The sequence below is a fragment of the Pelodiscus sinensis genome, chromosome 21 (genome assembly GCF_049634645.1).
Source record: "Pelodiscus sinensis isolate JC-2024 chromosome 21, ASM4963464v1, whole genome shotgun sequence".
Lineage (NCBI taxonomy): Eukaryota > Metazoa > Chordata > Testudines > Trionychidae > Pelodiscus > Pelodiscus sinensis.
Window position 1 is genome coordinate 8,945,555 of NC_134731.1, and position 22,969 is coordinate 8,968,523.

Genomic DNA, 22,969 nt, shown 5'->3' on the forward strand with positions numbered 1-22,969 from the left:
TAAATCTCCTTATCAGCATCCTGCAAGCTACAGACAAACCCAACACTTGCAAGTGCATCTTAATGGTGGTCCGTGGGGCTTGCAGAAGAAGAGACAGAGTGACGTTAAAAAAAAAAAAAAAAAAAGTCATTTATGGCAATATAATTTAATTTCACATCAGTACAAAACAGACTGTTCGATATTCAGTTTGACAAATAACAGTTCATCAGGTGTACACTACAGATGGCTTTTAAAAAAATGAAGCTCCATAAGCAATTAGACTATAGCTCATTGTAGCATTCTGTGCAAAACTGAATGCTTTTACAACTGAATAAAGAGAACTACTGTGGTGGAAAACACTGATTTCTCATGACCCTCCAACTTCAATTACGTAACTTTAAACAAAACGGTACTTACAAATTTGTAAACGCTTCTAAGACGACTTTCACTAACTGAATAATTTTATTAAATTGCAGAATGATTCCTAATACAAAATAAGGACTAAATAAGATATGGAGCATCTTCAAATTAATGTAGTGTTACTGATTTACACTAGCAAAATGAAAACCTTTTCATGAAAGACTGACTCAGACTCTAATTTGCCTGCTGCAGCTGAACCATTCATTCTACTATCTTCCTGCGATGTCATTGTCAAGGAAGCAACCAACAAACACCTTGGAAGTTTTTGTTCCATCCACATATCAGAACAACCAGTTCAATACATAGACAAAATGTTTTGTTCCTAAAATTGATTAAAATTAGGCAGGTGTAAACAGCAAATTATTTTTCCTTGTATTGTATGATAAATCAAAATGTAGGGACTGTCTGACCCCAGAACACAGAGGCAGAATTGTGTGAAAGAATTCAGAACCAAAAGCAGGAAGCTTTGTATGGTTACTTCTCAGCTCCACACTGGTAATCCAACTTTCACAATTAAATAAATAAGAGCCTCCAGAATACGAGAGGCACTGAGCAACCACAATGCCAGTAGACCTCTAAAATTTGAATGAAACAGACTTTAAAATGGGATTTCAAGGCAATCAATCACAACAACTCAAAGAGTTAGGTACTACATAAAAATTGGCCAAAATGGAAAGGATAAGAGGAGTTAAAAAAAATCCATCCACTGGAGAGCCACAGCCATTTAAAAGAAAATAGTTTGATGTGAGATGCACTATTCATTGGGTGCTTATGGCCAGATTAAAGGCAACTAAAGTCAATGGGAGGCTTTCCATGTACTTCAGGAGGTGCTGGATTGGATTCCTAACAAGGGCTGCTAATGCTAAGTGCAGTGTATCTGTCCCAAATCATTTTTCTGAGAGCACAGGAATGAGTGGGTTGCTATACATAAAGGTTTGAGCCAAAATGAATGGCATGAAAGAGCTCATGATTGTCAGCAACAGAACAAACACTTGAAAAAAACCTATTCTCATACATTTATATACAATTTATCACAGCACAATGAATGGAGTTCTAACGAATGGCCAGCCATCTACAGTACATTAAATGTCAGTTTGGACACGCTGCAATTAAAATTTCTGAAATGGCTGCTGAAAGAAACTGTGAGAGTCAAGATTAGGTGATGGTATGAAATTATGGGTTAGAAACTGACACCGAAAAGAAAACATTTAATTGCTTAAAGGAGGATATTTAAGTTATGGAAAAAAATTCAGAGATCTACCCCACCTGCTACGCTGCTGAGAATTGGTGGCTTTAGAGGATCCAGATCCCTCTGCTTGGAAATCAGCAAAAGATTCGTCGAGTGAGCCAGACTTTGAAGCATCCTGAAAATCCTGGAAGTCATCTTCTTCTGGTTTTACTACCTGGATTGCATAAAATCATGAGACCCTCCCCTTTGAGACTAGAAAACACATTTCCTTGACATTTTAAAAACTTATGGAATAGTTTTTGCCTATTTAGTACATTTCCCATGCACCTCACTTCAAAAGTATTTATATATAAATCAATAATTAAAAGGTAACAGAAGCCCTACAAAATGTTATTGAAACAAACAATTGAGACAGTAGGGGAACGGACTACACAAAACAAAAGATCTTTTGTCAATTTCTATAATTCTGTGATAAAGAGTGAATTTAGCGTTGGAATAAAGGTACGAGCTGAACTGTAACGAGCTTTATTCATTCATAAAACAAGCACAGCACCAGTATCTGCAGTAAAATCTGCCTTGTGCTGTCGGACAAACATCACTGAACATTGCTTTGGAAGATCCGCAGCTGGACCCTTGATTATTTACTCTGCAAAGGCACTGAGCCTTCAGCAAAGGCACAGAAATGGCAGCAATAGTGCCGAGGGTTATTTTATTATGACAGGGTGGGACATCTGTCCTTGGAAAAATGGACTGAGGGAAGCAACGCATTTCACACAGGCCACTCGAGAGCCAAGCGTTAGACACACACCTATGTAAAGCCCTTTGAGAAAGTTACTAGAAGCGTTGAAATTTACTTCTCAGTTAAATGGTCTAGATTAGAAACACACAAGACCTCTGCATTTAGCAACAGAAATAATCATCAGGACTCTGGATCCAAGGAAATAATTGCGCATTAGAATCCACTTTGTAAGGAGTGATTGAAGAGTTTTTGATCCACAATTACCAGAGAGGACCCAGGATGTGTTGCAGCAGGGAGCTTAACAAATGTAGGTGCATCTTCATTAGAGAGTTCTCTCGCGGCTGCTTACAGCATGCCTCAATTCCTCTCTCAATTAAAGGAAAGATAAGACTCCACCAGGCTGTAAGAGTGGTGAGCAAGTGAAGAAAATAGAATAGCAGGAAGACCCTCTGTGAAAGCAGCAGAGCTCTCTCACCACAGCAGTAGAGCCCCATAGCATAAACGTCTCACCATTCAGGCAGCCGGCCTTGCTGGAGCCATAGATTTGAGCAAGTCTAGTTTAACAGAGAATGCTCCAGAATATCAAGTAAATACCCTGCTATCAGCTATAGGTGCTGCTGTTGCTGATATCCTATGTGCCCTCCCCTTTACCGAGGAGAAAAGGGAAGAATACTCCAAAGTGATGCACAAGCATTTGGTGCCCAATTCATAGACAGACAAAATTGTATATGGAAGGGGAAAACCTAATAGGAAGTGCCAGAAACAAGGAAAGAGCTGAGACTTATTACTGTAGTTCACAGTCTTGCTGAACATGGCAAATACAGAATGTTAGAAGAACTAATAAAAGCCAAGATTTTATTTATTTATTTGGTATAAGAGACCAATTTATCAGCACAGGCTCAGTTAAACCCAGATCTCACGCTAGCAAAATAATAGCAGCACAAGTGAAACTGCAACAATGCATAAAGAAACAGCAATGTGGCATTCTATAGCATGAGAAACCCCCATCTACTAGGAAGGAATATTGCACAGAAGGATCTGGGGGTCACAGTGGATCATAAGTTAAATGATTCAACAGTATAATGTTGCCAAAAAAGCAAACATCAGTCTGGAATGTATTTGCAGGAAAGTTGTAAATAAGACACAAAATGTAATTCTTCTGCGCTATTTTGTGCTGATTAGACCTTATCTAGTGTACTGTGTCCAGTTCTGGATGCCACATTTCAGAAAAGATGTGGACAAAAAAATGACAGTCTAGAAAACATGACCTATGAGGGAAGATAAACCCTGTTTTGTTAGTCTGGAAAAGAGAAGACAGAGAGGACATGATAGCAATTTTCAAGTACATAAAATGTTACAAGGAAAAGGGAGAGAATTGCTCTCCTAAACTGCTGAGGACAAGACAAGAAGCAATGGGCTTGAATTGCAAAAAGGCAATTTAGGTTGGACATTAGGAAAAACTTTAATTCTTAGGGCGATTAAGCACTGAAATAAATTGCTGGGCGGGGGGGGGGGGGCGAATTGTGGAATCTCCATCACTGGAAATTTCTAAGAGCAGATTAGACAAACACATGTCTGGAATGGTCTCGATAACTGCGTAGTCTTGCCATGAGTGCAGAGGACTGGAGTAGGTGATTTCTTGAGGTCCCTTCCAGACCTACATTTCTGTGATTCTGTGACTGCATCAGACAATACTGACACAGTAAAGAGAAAAGTTATAAATGGGAAAAGAACAGTCAAATGAGTCAAACATAAGAACAGTGTGCAAGTAGTAAGTGGGAGGTCAAAGAACATTAACAGAAGAGAAGCTAAGAAAAGGTGCGGCAAAACATCCAGTTACAGCAGGCAATGCCCAGCAAAAGAAGAATAATGTAGGAAGATGCCATAAAACAGAACATTTTGAAACAACAAATAGGTCATCAAGAGCAGCGAAAACAACCCAAGAAGGAGATTATCATCAGACGGCAAGGAGTCCATACTTTTAGGAACTATATTCTCAGTAAACCAGACAAAACTTTAGAACACAAATTTGAATCTAACTAGTTGAAACCTTTAAAATGTATAAAAGAGCAGCCATCACTCCAATCCCCAAAAAATTAAAATCCGTTTTGAGATGGGGATTGGCAAAGACCAAATAAAATTCTACATGGGGGTAGTAATAATACACTGGATGTTTTCTTGGAAAGCTGGAGAAAGGATGGAAGGTTCTTCAACAAATAATAGCCATAATACAAGGACCAACAACTCTCTTATAAGGTTTGTCAGCAATAAAAGGATTACACCCAGTAGAAAATCTGAACTGAATTAATGACCAAATTCATCCACACATCTTCAGACTAGGATAGCTGTCAGATGAGTATAACATCAAACTGGTGTCATCAGCAACAACTTTTGCTGTCACAGCCCCATGTCCCAATCTTGTACCCTTCCCAGAGAAAGACAAAGAAGAATGAAAGAGACTGGAACATATGGGGGTTATTTCCCAGATAGACGAACTCACAGACTGGTGTGCAGAAATGGTTGTAGTAGCAAATAGGGATGTTAAATATCGGTTAACTGAATACTCGATTAACCTCATGAATTCTTATTGGTTAGCTGACTATTCTATAGTTCCCAGGGGCAGGGCTGGCAGCCAGTGTGCTCCGGCCCCACTCCTGAGGAGCCTCTTGCCACTTTGGGGTGCCAGGTGGGAGCTGGTCCACGAAGGGAGCCAGTTTAAAAACTAGCTCCCCTCGCAGACTGGCTGCATGTCTCCCTGCGCTGTTGCCTTTGATACAGAGGCAGTAGTGCAGAATGGCAGGAGCCCCTGTCCAGGAGGAGGTCTGAGCTCCCAGACCCGATGTGAACCAGAACTGAGCTGGACTGCCAGCCTGCCTGGGTCCTAATACACTTTAAATGCAGAGCCGTGGCAGGGGTAGGTCCTGGACCTAGCAAAAGCCAGGACTGAGCTGGCCTGCTTGCCAGCCTGCTAAAAAATTTACTGGGGGCAGGAGAATGCATATAGTCTATAGGTAAATTGACTAAACTATTACATCCCTAGTAGCAAAGCCCAATACAAAATCCAAACCTGTGTGGACTTTGCACTACTTGATAAAAGCGTGCTGAGAGAAAGATGGATGTTTCCCGCAGTTTACCAGCCATTAGCTCAATCAGAAGACAAAGTCTTCTCAAAGACAGACGCTACAGCAGGCTTCTGGGAAATCTCCCTTGCTAAAGAACGTATACCATTAATGACGTTCATCCCCTCACCCCTATTTGGAAACTACTGTCTCAGTCATCTTCTGTTTGGCATAGAATCTCACCGAATGTGTCATGTTTGCCTGCCCTTCTTTGCTGGTATATGGTAGAGATAAAAATCAACACAAGTGACCACATGCAGTTTTCAGATGCTTCCCACAAACCAGCCTCACTCTGAATGAGAAATCTGAGTTTGGAGAAGAGCACCTAAAACTTGTACGACATACAAATAGTGAACAGAGAATTCAGAAAAACTAAAGGCATCCTGTCCTTAATGGTCACAATATACAGATGAGATAGCCTTCAACAAAACATTTAATAAAACAGAAGAATGACTATCATCTTTACCTGATCTGGTGCAATATATGGTAGACATAGCTCCGGGCTACATCTACACTGCAAGGTTTTTATGCAAAACAGCTGTAAAACCTGGCACTCACAGTTATTATTTCTAAATAACCTGGCACTCACAGCAGCAGACAGTATCCAGTGCCCCAGCTGAGCAGTTGTCACAGTAAAAGAAAAGGATTTAGAGAGAGGACCAGAGTCTACATTGACCCTGATCTTGTAGTAATTCCAGCATCTGCTTGCCAAATTCAAGCAAATTAGAAATTAACTAAGGGGTGAGTCTTTCCAGAAACGTACTCTACTCTGCCAAAGAGCATAGGTTGAAGAAGTCAACCTCCAATAGATTTATCACCACATTTGCAGGACCGACATTATCTTTACATGGCTGATGGCCTGCTTCTGAACAGATAGTACATTCTGATGCTGACAGTACTTCAGAAAGTGATGCCCTACAAACTTCATGAGACTCACCAAGATATAAACAAGTATAGGGCACAAGCACAATAATCCATATGGTGACCAGAGCTCAATAGGTAAATTCAGATCTTATTATAGTGCTGAGCAGGAAAAAAAATGCCAGGACCACTACTCCCTGACAGACCTCAGTATCAGGCAGTCGCTTATTTCTTTTTTAATACATTTACGTATTCAGTTACTTCTCCACATATACTGACTTGGCCAGACTTACACAAACTTCACTGGCACAGGGATCCAGAAACTGAAGTCAATATTTGTAAAACCAAGAGTTCCTGAAGTCCTCTTACTTGCTAATGGGCCTCACATTACCTCTGAAGCATTCGTAACATTTGCGTAGGATTTTGACTCTGAACATCATACTCAAAGACTACATTATCCTGAAAGCAATGGAAAGGTGGAAAGAGCAGTGCAGACTTTAAAAAAGATTTCTTTAAAAAAAAAAAAAAATCAGTGGCAATATATAAAACACTCCTGGCATTTCAGGAAGTGAGCTCTCTCCACAACGAAATCTATGCACAAACTCAACAAAAATGAGAAAATGGTCTGGAAAACCAACCAGATCCCTCAAAGAGCTAAGCATTAGAATATTCCACAGGGCTACTTAAAAGCAACTAACAGGGGACACAGTAGTATAAATTAGTTAAAGAAATGTGACTGTGTGGGGGGGGGGAAGGGGGAGAGAGAGAGAGAGAGAGAGAGAGAGAGAGAGAGAGAAATGGTTTACAATTTAAGTTTTTATCTTTTATTATAAAGAATGGGAGATGTGCAGTGATTATAGAGTTCCTCATTCTCCACGATTACCAGAGACGACCAAGATATGTGGCAATGAGGAGTTTAATGAATATAGGAACTTCTGGTTGGGAAGGACTGTAGTTCAGGGGTAGGCAAGATCCAGCCCATAGCCCAGATGTGGCCCGCTAAGTCTTTCAATCTGACCTGTGGCCCACCCGACCAGGACCCTCAGGCATGGAGCAGCCCCAGACTGGCCAATAGGAGTCAAAAAATTGTGCTGGGGTGGGGGCAGCACACAAAGCCTCCCTCCATGTCCCCCACATGCACTGCAGAGAGACACATGGAGCAGCCAGCTGTTTTGATCAGCCTGGGGCTGCAGGCAGGGAGCCTGCCTGCAGTTCCTGCTGGACTACAAGCTGGGAGCTGTCTAGGAAAGCACCTCCTGTCCAGAGCCTGCATCTGGCAACTCGGCCCCTCCTGCACCCCAACTTCCTGTCCTAGGTCCCCACCCAAATCCTCTGCACCTTCCCCTCCTCCAGGTCACAACGCCCTTCCAGACCCTGCACCACCACCACCCCATTCTTACCCCAGGCCAAAATCCTCTCCTGGACCCTGGACCTCAATCCCTTATTCCAGGTCACAACCCTCTCCTTCACCCAAACTCCCTCTCAGACCCCACTCTCCATCCTGCACCACAGTTCCTAGCTCCCTTCTGCACCTAACCTGTGGTGCAGCCCCTGCAGCCCCTCCACAGAAAAGTGCAGCCCTTGACCACTTACCAAAATCTTGAAGTGTCCCCCCATCAAAAATTATTGCCTGTCCCTGCTCTAATTGCTGCTTAACCATACCCCTGGGTTTATGTCCGCACACTATACTTTTTGCTACAGAACTAGGTTTTAGAACCCAATCTTGTTTAGAAAACAGTTTTGAGCCATTATGCTTGTGAAAAGTGACGATAACCTTCCAAAAACAGGCAGTATAAATCAATGAATTGTCATATTTCTGAATCTGCAGAAAGCCAGAACACTAGTTCTGGGTAGAATAATCTGCCCCATTCTTCTCAATGGGATTTTAAATCCTAAAACCCCAAAATGAAAATTTCTACTGTAAACAGTGTTAATTTTCTCAAGACTGAGCATCACAAAATTCAGCTACTGTGCTTAAGTCACACTCCCCCAAATGATCTCCTACACCTTTCCAGCTGCAACAATAATTCCCACTGCCCCACATCAAAATCTCCAGCTTCATCCTGACAACCTTGATGATAGCGTTACACATTTTAACACCAAGTCCAGTTGCACGGTAAATATGAAAACGTGAGGGGCAACATAACATTTGATTGTAAATTCAACATGTGTAACAATAGAAGGGATATTGAAGCAAGTGTATTATTCATTTTCACATTTAATTTAATTGATTGAAACTACCGAAGAATCTCTGGTCAGGAGAACCACAACATTTAACAGAGCTGCCAGCTAGTCTAAATATAGCTTGCTGTTACCCTCTAACTCCCCATGGGAATTTGTTAGACACTAGAGTGGCCCAATACCGATTATTCTGATTAGAGCCTCCTTTGAGCAATGGAGAAATGTGGAGTCTTTTGGTTTTATTACTTCTGAAGTCTGAAGACCAATTTATACCTTGGCTTCCATTTCTCTGCTATGCAATTCTATTACCTGTTCTTTATAACAAGAATGTCATAATTTTAGAGACTTAAAACAGATGAGCAGCTGCAGTTGAGACTATTTTCACTGGGAAAAAATGGACATATGTAGGCTGCATATTGTGATCCCTCAGTCATACTGACAAATGTCTAGCACAAATTTCACATGCGTCGCATAAAACCCATTGGTCAAAAGTCTGTGTTGTACAATGCTTGGAAGATGTAATGCACTCTCTCAATAGTCATATATTCACATTATTACTGGCTTTAAATCAAACAGTATTCTTGCTTTTAGCTATAAACTAAATGGGAACTAACTGCAAGGATCCTGTTCTACACAGTGCCTTTCCAACAACACAAAAATAAAAAGCGCGTTTAGGATCTCACTAGACACGGGAGGTATTTATTAATAAAGGACTTCACCCCAGACATTAATGTATTGATCTTAGCCAAGTCATCTTTGAATAGAGGAAAAATATTATGAAGGCAAAAAAATCCATCAGTATATGCTGTAAAACATCAAAAGGAATATGCTGTGGATACCGGGCAAATTAATTCTGAATTGCAAAATTGATCACCAAGATCAATTTATGCTTCCAGAAAATATGAGTATTAGCTGTATCATCTTTTCTATCACTGGTACATAGCTTTCAGTACTCTCTGATGATTTCATGTCCGTTTTACTAGCCAGATAACAAAAGTCTTGCTTAGTTCACATGTAATTTGGCTTTATATGTTGTAAAAAGTGAACTAACTAGAGCCCATTTGCAGGATGCAAGAGCTTAGGAATGGAGAAGAAATTTGTCTGGTTTTTCTGTCGTCACCTGAAAGAGACTGAAACACCAAAAAGGCTTGCTACAAATGATCTTACATATTTAAATGGGCATGTTTAGATTTCTTAATGCTTACTTAAAATCCAGTTGTCATAATGCAGTTTTGAAACAGAGTTCTCCTGTAATCCCCTTTCAGTGATAATACAGATTTATCATGCAACAGAAACAGCACTAACCTGATTTGTGGGGTAAGATGGCATAAAACCACTAGAAACCTGTGCTGCAGCTCCACCCACTGGTGCAGTTATGTTTATTCCTATGACTGCCTGTCCAATATTAAGAGGCCTGGAGACTGGTGGTCCAGAGGGCATCACAGGCTGTTGACTCACTGTGGCAGGTAATGAAATTGGATATCCACTTAAAGTAGGGACAGGAGCAGTTGGAAATTGGTTTAAAACATCGGGACTCACTGCAGGTGCTCCTCTCTGCACAAGGAGAAAAAGAGATAGTGAAATACATTATACATTGCAAATTCCTATTCCCACCGTCTGTACTTTTATTTCTCAGCTCATTTAGTTATTCATTGAAATGATGAAAAAGCAGGAACTCGGTCATTCTTCAATTCTGTGATCCAAGTTAACCTAAACATGTGATACACTGGAACTCAGTTTACAGCTTGATCTCATATGGCTATACGGACTCACTAGATTCACTTACTAAAAACAACACAATTATATCTGAATGCTCAAAATTTATCCTTGGCTGGAGCTCACTGAACACGGTTAAGTGCTACGCAAATCTTCCCCACATAGCTCTAACAATGTACATCAGTGCCTATCTTCATTGTCCCATCTAGTCTTCTCCTCAATTTCTTTTGTGTCAACTCCCGAGCATAGTGACGTCTGCAAAATCTGAACAGTGGTTTTTGAGATTTCAGACAAGTTTCTGTTAAACTAGGAACAGTCATGACATTACACTACAACCGGACACAAAAGTTAAAACCTAGACTACATAGGCAAAAATATGAATAAATTCCATCCAGGTTCCCAGATAATTTAGTGGGGGTGGGAGGGCCAGATATCACTTTCTAAATAGATAGTTATATCGCATAAAAAAAAATCTAAAGCCAAATACAAACTTCAGTGAGTCCTGAAGAAAAAACAGTGATAGATGCAGAGAGCAACATCCTGGTTCCAGTGAAGTGAATGGGAGTTTTTCCAGGATTCATTCAGTGTATTCACTCAGTGAAAGTGAGCCAGGATGGGCTAGTACGGCATACCAAAAGGAAGCTGCCACCGGTACTGGCCAGCACATGGCTGTCATTAAGAAGCTCTTTAACATTCCTACCCTTTTGGGTCTCCCACGGTCAGGGTACAACAACACTGCTGACAAGGGGAGTGCAAAAAAGGCAGCTGCCCTGGGCCCCCTTGATTTAACAGGGCCTGGGGCTCCTGCATGCCACTACCACAGCAGCTGTGGCCTGCGCCCTGACAGGAGCTCCAAACCCTTCAAATCACTGCCAGAGCCCCAGGGGTCTTGGCTGCTGTGGCAGCCAGGAAAGGCCTGCTAGGGGAGTCTCCAACCCTGCCCCTTCTGCCTGAGGCCCCACTCCTTTTGGGGCCCAGAGCTTGCACTTGCATACGAACGCACACCCCTAACCCAGGATCCCAGCCACCCACTAGTAAGTCCTGGTACTTATTTTCACCCCTGCATGTGGTATAATACAGATACACGTGTTCATGCACAACATACTGCAGGGACATTACAAAAGTCAGTGTATCAAGAGGAGGTTCAACCCTTTTCCATTCCCCCCAAAATCTCAGTGTCAGTCACTTGTACCTGAGTTACTGCTATCATAGCCAGGACACTATAAAGCTCTTCTTTTGTAAGTTTTCCAGGCGTGGTACGATTGGCTAAAGCCCATATTTGTCCAAGGGTCTCCCTGGGAAGTCCAGATGACATCAGAATGGGATAGAGTTTGGCAGTATCTATTCCAGTAGAAGTCATAGTGGTTTCTAAAATTTTCTTATACAAATCTATTGAGGGAAACACAATGTCAGAGGATGAAAAACAAACATTAAGTAATTTTACAATCGTATTTCTAGTCTAATTATAAAACTCTGTTAAGGGCTGTAATACTGTTGACATGGAACATTGCCAATTTGATTAGGCATCAATGTTCTAGTTGTGTGTGCCAATTAAATTTCACCTAAATACAGCTTTTTATTCTGCCTGTACATTCAAATTCAGACAAGCAGGTGAAGGAGAAAAGAAATTCCTGAAGCAACTATGTAAGAGTCGTAAGGTACCAAGAAAAATGGAAAATGAATAAAGATGCTACATGCTGCAGCACAACTCTACCAATTAACTTGAGACCTGTCAAATGTATAATAGAGCAGCCATCACTCCAATCCCCAAAAAAGTTATAATCCGTTTTGAGATGGGGATTGGCAAAGACCAAATAAAATTCTACATGGGGGTAGTAATAATACACTGGATGTTTTCTTGGAAAGCTGGAGAAAGGATGGAAGGTTCTTCAACAAATAATAGCCATAATACAAGGACCAACAACTCTCTTATAAGGTTTGTCAGCAATAAAAGGATTACACCTAGTAGAAAATCTGAACTGAATTAATGACCAAATTCATCCACACATCTTCAGACTAGGATAGCTGTCAGATGAGTATAACATCAAACTGGTGTCATCAGCAACAACTTTTGCTGTCACAGCCCCATGTCCCAATCTTGTACCCTTCCCAGAGAAAGACAAAGAAGAATGAAAGAGACTGGAACATATGGGGGTTATTTCCCAGATAGACGAACTCACAGACTGGTGTGCAGAAATGGTTGTAGTAGCAAATAGGGATGTTAAATATCGGTTAACTGAATACTCGATTAACCTCATGAATTATTATTGGTTAGCTGACTATTCTATAGTCCCTGGGGGCGGGGCGGGGCTGGCAGCCAGTGTGCTCCGGCCCCTCTCCTGAGGAGCCTCTTGCCACTTCGGGGTGCCAGGTGGGAGCTGGTCCACGAGGGGAGCCAGTTTAAAAACTAGCTCCCCTTGCAGACTGGCTGCATGTCTCCCTGCGCTGTTGCCTCTGATACAGAGGCAGTAGTGCAAAATGGCAGCAGCCCCTGTCCAGGAGGAGGTCTGAGCTCTCAGACCCGGTGTGAACCAGAACTGAGCCGGACTGCCAGCCTGCCTGGCTCCTAATACACTTTAAATACAGAGCTGGTACAAGCCAGGACTGAGCTGGCCTGCTTGCCAGCCTGCTAAAAAATTTACTGGGGGCAGGAGAATGCGTATAGTCTATAGGTAAATTGACTAAACTATTACATCCCTAGTAGCAAAGCCCAATACAAAATCCAAACCTGTGTGGACTTTGCACTACTTGATAAAAGTGTGCTAAGAGAAAGATGGATGTTTCCTGCAGTTCACCAGCCATTAGCTCAATCAGAAGACAAAGTCTTCTCAAAGACAGACGCTACAGCAGGCTTCTGGGAAATCTCCCTTGCTAAAGAACGTATACCATTAATGACATTCATCCCCTCACCCCTATTTGGAAACTACTGTCTCAGTCATCTTCTGTTTGGCATAGAATCTCACCGAATGGGTCATGTTTGCCTGCCCTTCTTTGCTGGTATCAGGTAGAGATAAAAATCAACACAAGTGACCACATGCAGTTTTCAGATGCTTCCCACAAACCAGCCTCACTCTGAATGAGAAATCTGAGTTTGAAGAAGAGCACCTAAAACTTGTACAACATACAAATAGTGAACAGAGAATTCAGAAAAACTAAAGGCATTCTGTCCTTAACGGTCACAATATACAGATGAGATAGCCCTCAACAAAACATTTAATAAAACAGAAGAATGACTGACATCTTTACCTGATTTGGTGCAATATATGGTAGACGTAGCTCCGGGCTACATCTACACTGCAAGGTTTTTATGCAAAAACATCTGTAAAACCTAGCACTCACAGTTATTATTTCGAAATAACCTGGCACTCACAGCAGGAGACAGTATCCAGTGCCCCAGCTGAGCAGTTGTCACAGTAAAAGAAAAGGATTTAGAGAGCAGACCAGAGTCTACATTGACCCTGATCTTGTAGTAATTCCAGCATCTGCTTGCCAAATTCAAACAAATTAGAAATTAACTAAAGGGTGATTCTTTCCAGAAACGTACTCTACTCTGCCAAAGAGCATAGGTTGAAGAAGTCAACCTCCAATAGATTTATCACCACATCTGCAGGACCGACATTATCTTTACATGGCTGATGGCCTGATTCTGAACAGATAGTACATTCTGATGCTGACAGTATTTCAGAAAGAAATGTCCTCCAAACTTCATGTGACTCACCAAGATATAAACAAGTATAGGGCACAAGCACAATAATCCATATGGTGACCAGAGCTCAATAGGTAAATTCAGATCTTATTACAGGGCTGAGCAGGAAAATAAATGCTAGGACCACTACTCCCTGACAGACCTCAGTATCAGGTAGTCACATATTTCTTTAATACATTTACGTATTTGGTTACTTCTCCAGATATACTGACTTGGCCAGACTTACACAGACTTCATTGGCACAGGGAACCAGAAACTAAAGTCAATATTTGTAAAACCAAGAGTTCCTGAAGTCCTCTTACCTGCTACCTCCAGAGGGCCTCACTTTACCTCTGAAGCATTCCTAACATTTGCGTAGGATTTTGATTCTGATCATACTCAAAGTCTGCATTATCCTGCAGAGCAATGGAAAGGTGGAGAGAGCAGTGCAGACTTTAAAAAAGATTTCTTTAAAAAAAAAAATCAATGGCAATATATAAAACACTCCTGGCATTTCAGGAAGTGAGCCCTCTCCACAACGAACTCCATGCACAAACTCAAAAAAAATGAGAAAATGGTCTGGAAAACCAACTAGATCCCTCAAAGAGCTAAGCATTAGAATATTCCACAGGGCTACTTAAAAGCAACTAACAGGGGACATAGTAGTATAAATTAGTTAAGGAAACGTGACGCGCTGTGAGTGTGAGAGAAATGGTTTACAATTTAAGTTTTAATCTTTTATTATAAAGAATGGGAGATGTGGAGTGATTATAGAGTTTCTGTACATTCAAATTCAGACAAGCAGGTGAAGGAGAAAAGAAATTCCTGAAGCAACTAAGTAAGAGTCGTAAGGTACCAAGAAAAATGGAAAATGAATAAAGATGCTACATGCTGCAGCACAACTCTACCAATTAACTTGAGACCTGTCAAAAGCATCCTCTAGTAGCCCTTGAAAGGAGAACACAACACACTGTATTAAACATGCTGCACGTAAATTGAGATAATTAGTAGCATCATTGTCTGAACTGATTTATTTTCTAACAAACAAAACTACATCAAAAACCATCTGGACAAAGCATCCTTTTCCCTTCAGTTTCAATACACAGTGCAATAAAACAATTTGCTTACAGAAGAGATTTTTCAGAAATGTAGGAGATTCTGCTCTACCAACTAACTGTGCTATTTCACACCACATTTTGGATGCAAGATTTCTGCCTATTTCTCCAACACTAAAGGAAACCACATATGCACAGCAGATTCTCTGTACCTAGATATAATGGAAGGCTTTCATTCTAAGACAGACACTGGCTTTATTAAACTGGATATCAGTTGATCAGTAAAACCAGCAATCCACACAAAACTAGTTCTCTTTATAAATTTCACTATGGATTTCTGTAATGAGGCCTCTAGATAATCCTTGTGTAAAGACAGCCAGAGCAGCATTATATATTTAAAACATAGAGCAATCTAATCAATATTTAGTACAGCACTTCATTTCTTGCTTACTATGCTTCTTGCATATATAAGGCAAATAACTTTAGGAAACGAGCCTGCTTAATTACAAGAGACACTGAAAGGAGACAGCTCACAAAAATGTGATACCAACAATGGCAATTTCTATTAGGATAATTTGCCATCATCATAACCTCTAGATTGAACATACACTATGCCTAAAGAAACTCCTGCCTTCTCTGAATGTGAATAAAGCTGAGAACAATACCTAAGGTATCCAAATCCATGTTCTGGAATGCTTGCCAACTTGTGCAAATTCCCTATTCATCTCTGAAACTAGGTAACGGATTAGCTAGGAATGCCATGGAATTCCCAGCCTGGGAGGTTCTGAACAGGTTAGGCAATACTTGTCAGGGATGACTTAAGTGTTCTTGTTCCTGCTCAGCACAGGGGGATGGGTTGGATGACCTACTAAGGTCTCTTCCATCCCTTCATGTCTAGGATTCTCCAAAGCTGTACATTGAACAGATAACTTAAGTCATTATTACTCCTGCTATACCACATCTAAGAAATAACACATATAGTTCAGACAACAGCATGGATAACCTAGTTTTCTCAGGAGTGAATAAAAAACTTAACATAAGAACTAGGAGTCACCAAACCAAATAGGTAAAACAAACTTTTTCTTCACATGGTGCATAGTCAATTTGGGGAACCCCTTGCCAGAGGACGCAGGATTCAAAAAAGAACTAGATAAATTCATGAAGGTTAGGTCCATCAATACTTATTAGCCAGGATGAGTAGTAGTGGCGTTCCTAGCCTGTTTGTCAGAGGCTGGGCATGGATGACAGGAGAGGGATCATTTGATGATTTCCTGTTCTGTTCACTCCCTCTGGAGTATCTGGCATTGGCCACTGTAGGAAGACAGCATACTGGGCTAGATGGACCTTTGGTCTGATCTGGTATGGACATTCTTTTGTTAACTTGCTTTATAAATTAAATGATTGATTGAGAAATTCATGAACTTCACTTCCTGCTGCTACTCCAAGAAATGTTGTTAGTCACCAGAAGTTTAATACTAAATTTAAGACACAAACACCAGTGACTAGAAGTATGATGGAAATGTCAGTGAATTATAGCTTAAAAGTTAAGCTTGTATTTAAACTTTGCACGCTGATATGCACTTGGGGAAGTGTAACTTTTTATAGCCACACTCGATAACAACAGTGCAATGGCAGAGGACATGACAAGATGAGCGGACAGATCTTTTTGTCTGTGTTGTGTAGGAGGTCTTAGAGATTCATCACGGTCCCTTCGGGTCTTAAAATCTGATCATGTATTTTCTGATTCCATGGTGAAACCTGACTGTGTGAACTATGCTGAGTAAGAACAAAGGGGACACTTACACATGAACTGGTATTCTTCAATGTCAGAACCGCAGAATGTCTGACCAAAGCCAACATGAATTTGGAACAAACCCCATAATATTGGAAAGTTTCTGCACCAAACCTGAAAAAGTTTAGGGATGTGGAAAATTTGATTGTAGATAAAAAACCTCTGATTTGGGGAAGAGGTAAAGGAACACTGTAGTCTAAGGATTGTTGTTTTAACAAAATGCTTTACCTGGAACCAAACTTTCATTGTAAATCCAAGGTGGCATCATTTGCTGGATTGGATCTTGGGAAGGAAATACTCCAACACCTAAAGATATGCAATATATTAAAAAAGGAGATGAGAATGCTATTAGAATGACAGAGATTCAAAACAGGAAAACATCTGAAACACAGTTTTTGGTATGTCAGCCAGCACTTTTCAGATATGGAAACATCCGGCTAAATGAGAAACACAAAACTGATACTGCTACAAAATGACCTGAAACAGCAAGAAAAATGCAATTAAATGCACATGATGAAATAAAGAGCCACTCATTTTCCTAATGTGTCAGTTTGATCTGGAATACAAGTCCCAACAATTCCAAACAAGTCATAAATAGCAGTGGTTCTGTCATGTCTATTTGCATAAAGTTGATGGGAATAACTTTAAGGCTACTTGGGGAATAATTTCATTTAAATCACACTAAAACAATTTTAGGACGGGTTCTCTGTGTTTCACAGGTAAATCCCTCATGGTAAAAGCTATTAATGTCCTGTCAGATGGCTTACCCCAGCTGACCCATCCTTACTTGCAGAAGAAATTCCTCTCACCTCCATATGACAGTAATTCAGCTCAAGGTGGGCAACACTGCTACTGTTGCCACTGCAGAACTCTAATGCATTCTGCCCTCTCCAGACCCCTGTAACTTCAATATTTCACTCCCCGGACTCGAATATTATGTTAATTTCCTCCCTTGATTTCAGCTTCATTTGGGACTTAAATATTCTGACAACTTTGACCCCTCTTCTATAATCTACCACCTTCAGATCTTGTCTGCCTTGCCACCTTTCCCGTTCTGTCCTTCTTCGTGATCAATAAAACCCACTTTTATTTTTGTTCTTTCTTATATCTTCCTACATTGACCATTACCTATTAACAGCAGAATACACTCTCCCATCACCTGACTATACTGAAAATGACCTTCATTTCCACTCTGAAGAACCCTAATCCTGCTAGGCTCTCCAACCTGGTCTGTTTGCTCCCTCTTTTGTAGGCAAACCTTCAACATTCCCCCGTCCTCAGCTTTCTCGTACCTCAAGTTCTACTTCGTTTACAGACCAGCTGTAGATTCCAGTGCATGTGAGCTGATGCACTGAGAATAGCAGTGATGAATGTCTCTCAATTGTTCTGGATCTCCAGACACTACAGGGATTCTCAGTAAGCCACAATGTTCCATTTCTATTTAACCTAATTCCAAAACTGCAAAGAACAGTCACTCTCCTCCTGCATACCAGCAGTTGTTCTCTCTGCCCAGTCAAATTGGAGCATTTGCTTTCTTCTCTTAATCTGTGATTGCCCTGGCTTGTAACTTTTCCATCACCCAACAGCTCATTATCAGGCATTCCATTTTTCTTCTTCCTCTAGACTAGGGGTGGGGAACCTCAGGCCCAGGTGCCAGATATGGCCCTCGGCTTGCCTGGATCCGGCCCCTGAAGCTCAGGGACAACCCCCCCCCGCTGCCCCAGCATGGGGAACCTTCACTGGCATTCCAGCTCCCCTGCTGCCCCACCACAGGGCTGGAGCATAGAAAATCCCCCTAGGCTCTGGTGTGGGAGAGGAACATGAGGAATGACTTTCTGGTTCTCAGTTGGGAGCCACGTCAGTAAGGGCTGGTTTTTTGTTTTGGGTTTCTCACTTGTGTGTGGCCCCCAGCTGATTTTTCTCTTGGTCAGCAGCCTCCAGGCCAAAAAGGTTCCCCGCCTCTGCTCTAGATTCTTTTACTTCCCTTCTAGTTTTGCCTCCACCAAAAATTTCTGATGTAATCTTGCCCGTACAAATGATCCTCACTTCTCTTCCCAGCTCTTGTTTCCCAATGTACTGCCTTTACTTCCAACTCTCTGAAGTCTGCATTGTCCACCACCTTCTTGGAATGGCTTCCTTTTCCCAAAAGTCATCTTATTACCGCTCACCCTGCCTCTCTCTAAGTACTTGGAATGGATGCACTCAAATCCTTTCAATCCTTTAGTAATACCCAGGACTGTTTTCAGTAAGGCTTTCTACTTGGGCCACAGAACAGAAGTGTTCTTCTATGTGCAGTTAGCTTCTGTTTTTCTGAAATGGAGCTGTCTCCTCCTACCACACAAAACTTGGCCATGATGAGTCATTCTATTCTCCTAACAGAGTCAATATCAAAGCAGGCATCTCTGGCGCCTTCCTGTCATGGTTCAATTCTTACCTATGACATTCCTGACTAGTAGTAACTCCTCTCCTTTCACATCATCTCTTAACTGTTGGCATCATCATCATCTTTTGCAGCTCCAGTTTTCTGGACTGCATTCCTGCTTCATCGACTTTCTATCAATTCTCAAATCATTCAAAAACATCTTTTCTTCCTTCTTTGTCTCAATTTCTCTTTCCCCTACCATTTTAATCTTTGTAACTAGCTAGAGTGTATCAAGTTTGTACAAAAGATGCTATATCGCCACTTTGCATTAACTATATTGTAAACAAATGAGCAGCTCCTATTTCATAGTGTGCATTATAAATGTACTTTATTTCAAACAAAGTTTATTGCTCTGTCCCACCTCCTATCCACAGATCCAGCTCCTGGCAGATCGAGGCACGTTGAGGGGGAAGGAGGTGCCTGCTGAGGATGGCAGCCAGCAGTCAAAAGCCCCACAGCGGCTGGCTGGACTAGCAAGAGTCAGGCGCACACTCCTAAAGATGTGGCAGTATTATGGCTGGGGGGAATGCCTGTTTAAGCTTTCCGGTTAACAGAGTGCTGGATAACAAAGCTTTCACTGTACAGGCAGTTCCCGGATTACGTACAAGATAGGGACTGTAGGTTTGTTCTTAAGTTGAATCTGTATGTAAGTCGGAACTGGCATCCAGATTCAGCCGCTGCTGAAACTGACCAGCGGCTGACTACAGGAAGCCCGAGGCAGAGTTGCTCTGCCCCGGGCTTCCTGGAATCAGCCGCTGATCAGTTTCAACAGGCTGAATCTGGACGCCAGTTCTTACATACAGATTCAACTTAAGAACCCCAGGCGTCGCCAAGTCAGCTGCTGCTGAAACTGATCAGCGGCTGATTCCAGGAAGCCCGGGGCAGAGCAACTCTGCCTCGGGCTTCCTGTAGTCAGCGCTGGTCAGTTTCAGCAACGGCTGACTTGGGGACGCCTGGGGCAGAGCAGCTTGGGTGCTGCTGGGTTGCTCCAGTAGCACCGCTCCTCGGCGCTACTGGACCAACCCAGCAGCACCCCAGCTGCTCTGCCCCAGGCGTCCTGATTCAGCCGCTGCTGAAACTGACCAGCAGTGGCTGAATCAGGACGCCTGGGGCAGAGCAGCTGGGGTGCTGCCGGGTTGGTCCAGTAGCACCCAGAGTGGCGCGACGGGACCAACCGGCAGCGCCCCAGCTGCTGTACCACAGGCGTCCGGACAAAGCTGTCCTGCTGCCCGTGTGCTCCGCGGCTTTGCTCCTCGTCTCCCTGGTCTGCTGGTCTCCAGCAGACCAGGGAGACGGGGAGCAAAGCCGCAGAGCACGCAGGCAGCCCAGACGCGCCGTAGCTGTCCCACTGCCGGCGTCCTCAGAGGCTTTGCGCCCCGTTTCCCTGGTCTGCTGGTGTCCAGCAGACCAGGGAGACGCGGAGCAAACCCCGTTTGTAACTGCGGATCCGACCTAGGTCGGATCCGCGTAACTCGGGGACTGCCTGTATATAGAAAAAATAATTGAACTAGGGTTCTGGAAAGACACCACACTAATCCCTTGAGGTACCCAACCTGAATTTTTAAATTCAGATATTTAAATTAACCTGTTCTTGAAGTACAGAAGCCATGCAAAGCTATGTCCATGTCTCCCCATATTTGAACACCCTAGAGATCAATATCTGAGGGTGTCACCAAGCGCAACTTCACAGCAGTATCAAAAACACACCAACCAATGCCTTTAACCTGTTTGGGATCAACAGTTACAGTTTTCTGTAGTTTGTTCCTCACTCAATACTAAAATCACATCTACAACAAAAACCTTCTTACTTACTGTGCTGACAAAGTATTGACACAGATTTGCATTTGTACCTGAGGCAAGTTGGTGAAGTTATGACTTCTACAAAGTAGGCTTAAAAAACCAAACCCATACCAAGCTAATGCTTATGGTATGATATTGCCCAAGAAAACAATTTAGCTTAACTAAAACATTTCCCCCATTCCAGTTGGGTGAAGGCCCTTTCTTCAGTAATGTTTCCCATGTGGGTTTTAATGGGGTCCATACCTCTCCCCATGCCACCCAAAAAAATAAAAAACCCACAAAGCATACACAAACTAATAGGTTTTGCTGAAGTAAGAGAATATTTTAAAATAGCAGAGAATCCATTTAGCAACATTTGTTAAAATGTTTTTAGTATATGCACAGTGGAAAGGATTCAGAGCAAAGTCATGGGCGTGTTACTTGCAGTCAGAAGCAAGAAGCACTGCCATATTATTGAAGCAGGGATTTAGAGCAAAATTACGCAGCATTTGCTGTGGAATTAGTGTGTAAGATGTTAGCATTCAAGCAGCAGGCTATCAAATTTACACTTTGTCAAATGTTTCATTTGCTCACCACACTCTTCAACTGCTATGTTTTGTTCTGAAGCCTTGAATGCTTTTGCAGCGGTGGTACCACTTACAAGTCCACCTACAGCATTCCAATTATTCACAGTTACACTGGGATGAACTTGGCTTATGGCTGAGGCTTTATGCTCAATTTCAGATGTTTTAAGTTTGGTTTGCTTCTGTCCAGATGCACTTAAATCATAAGTTAGGAGCGACTCTTCCAAGGGATGGCCTAAACAAACAGCAGGAGGAATTACTTTTATTTGGTTAATCACCTTTGTGAGTGTTCTCCCCACAAATCATAATCCCACTTCCTCAAAGATGTGTCAAGTCGCACTTAATGGTACCAAGTAATGAAACTGATGGCTTATTCTCCAGAGCGGCTTGTGCTCATTCAGGACACCAAACAATTCAACTCAAGCATCTTTTACTAGAACATGAGCCTGCCCAGCACAGGGGGTAGGAATGCACTTTTATCTTGTGTTTATAATAAGCAGGACCGGAAATACACTTGTTGCTACATAGCCACAGCCTGGCTTCAGCTGCAGCAGCCGCCCGCCATGCAGCCCACCCCGGGAACAGCCGGGCAGCCACCAGCCCCATGGCAGCTGCCGAAGCTGAAGCCTGGGCTGTGGTGTGAATGCTCCCAGGGTCAGGGCTGAGACCAGTACTGGCCCCTGAAGCAGCTGGAACTGAAGCTGGGCTGTGGTGCAGGAGCCATCCGCCACGTGGCCTACCCCGGGAGCAGCTGGGCAGCCACCCTGAGGTCCTGCCTCCCCCCCATTCTCCCACCAAGCCCACCACCAGCAGCAGCTTATCTTCCACATCCAAAGAAGAGTGCTGCTGCACAAGGAGGTGGGCAGGATTACACTTCTTTGTGCGTGCCTGTGCAGGAGCACACCCTGGAGCTGTGGTGTCCAACCAGTTCTGTGGCAAACTAGCCACACTCAACCGGCCAGATAACCACATGTGGCTAGTGCGTTGGACAGCACATCCCCTAGAGCATGGGTTCCCAAACTGGGGGGGGGGGGGGGGGGGGGGGGGTGGTGAAGAAATTCCGGGGGGGGCCCCCGCAAGGCGACACCCCCCCCCAAATCAATCTCCATCCCAAGTTTTGCTGCTATTTTTGTTTTCCGGCCCTGGTCAGTTCCTTTTTTTTTCCTCAACAAGCTCTGATGCTTTGGGGGGGGGGGGGGGGGGGGGGGGGGGGAACAGGCATGAGGGTTTCTCAAAAATCAAAAAGGGGGCGTGATGCCAAAAAGTTTGGGAACCACTGCCCAGCGGCTGCCAAAAGAGCCACATTTGGCTCATGAGCCATAGATTGCCGACCGCTGCTGTAGACTGAGCTGTTTATAATGAGGACTCACATGCATTCCACTTATCTTCCTTTAGGCCCACACAAATTCTCCACCTGCACATGCTAGAATATCGTCACCTGCCTTGGG

At 42.7% G+C, this 22,969-nt stretch overlaps 1 protein-coding gene across 7 annotated transcripts in view; it reads right to left on the minus strand.

Annotated features, from left to right (window-relative positions):
• Positions 1–22,969, minus strand: part of SYNRG (synergin gamma) — a 77,504-nt gene that overhangs the window by 34,503 nt on the left and 20,032 nt on the right. For 4 of the 7 annotated variants that reach the window (XM_075904780.1, XM_075904783.1, XM_075904779.1 and 1 more), the window contains 5 exons: positions 21,532–21,756; positions 16,965–17,042; positions 11,397–11,593; positions 9,794–10,042; positions 1,666–1,802 (listed from right to left, as the gene is read on the minus strand). In XM_075904780.1, the coding sequence (XP_075760895.1) occupies positions 1,666–1,802; positions 9,794–10,042; positions 11,397–11,593; positions 16,965–17,042; positions 21,532–21,756 (886 nt within the window). The remainder of the gene's footprint in view (positions 1–1,665; positions 1,803–9,793; positions 10,043–11,396; positions 11,594–16,964; positions 17,043–21,531; positions 21,757–22,969) is intronic. The other 3 variants (XM_075904785.1, XM_075904784.1, XM_075904782.1) reach the window with 1 other exon arrangement.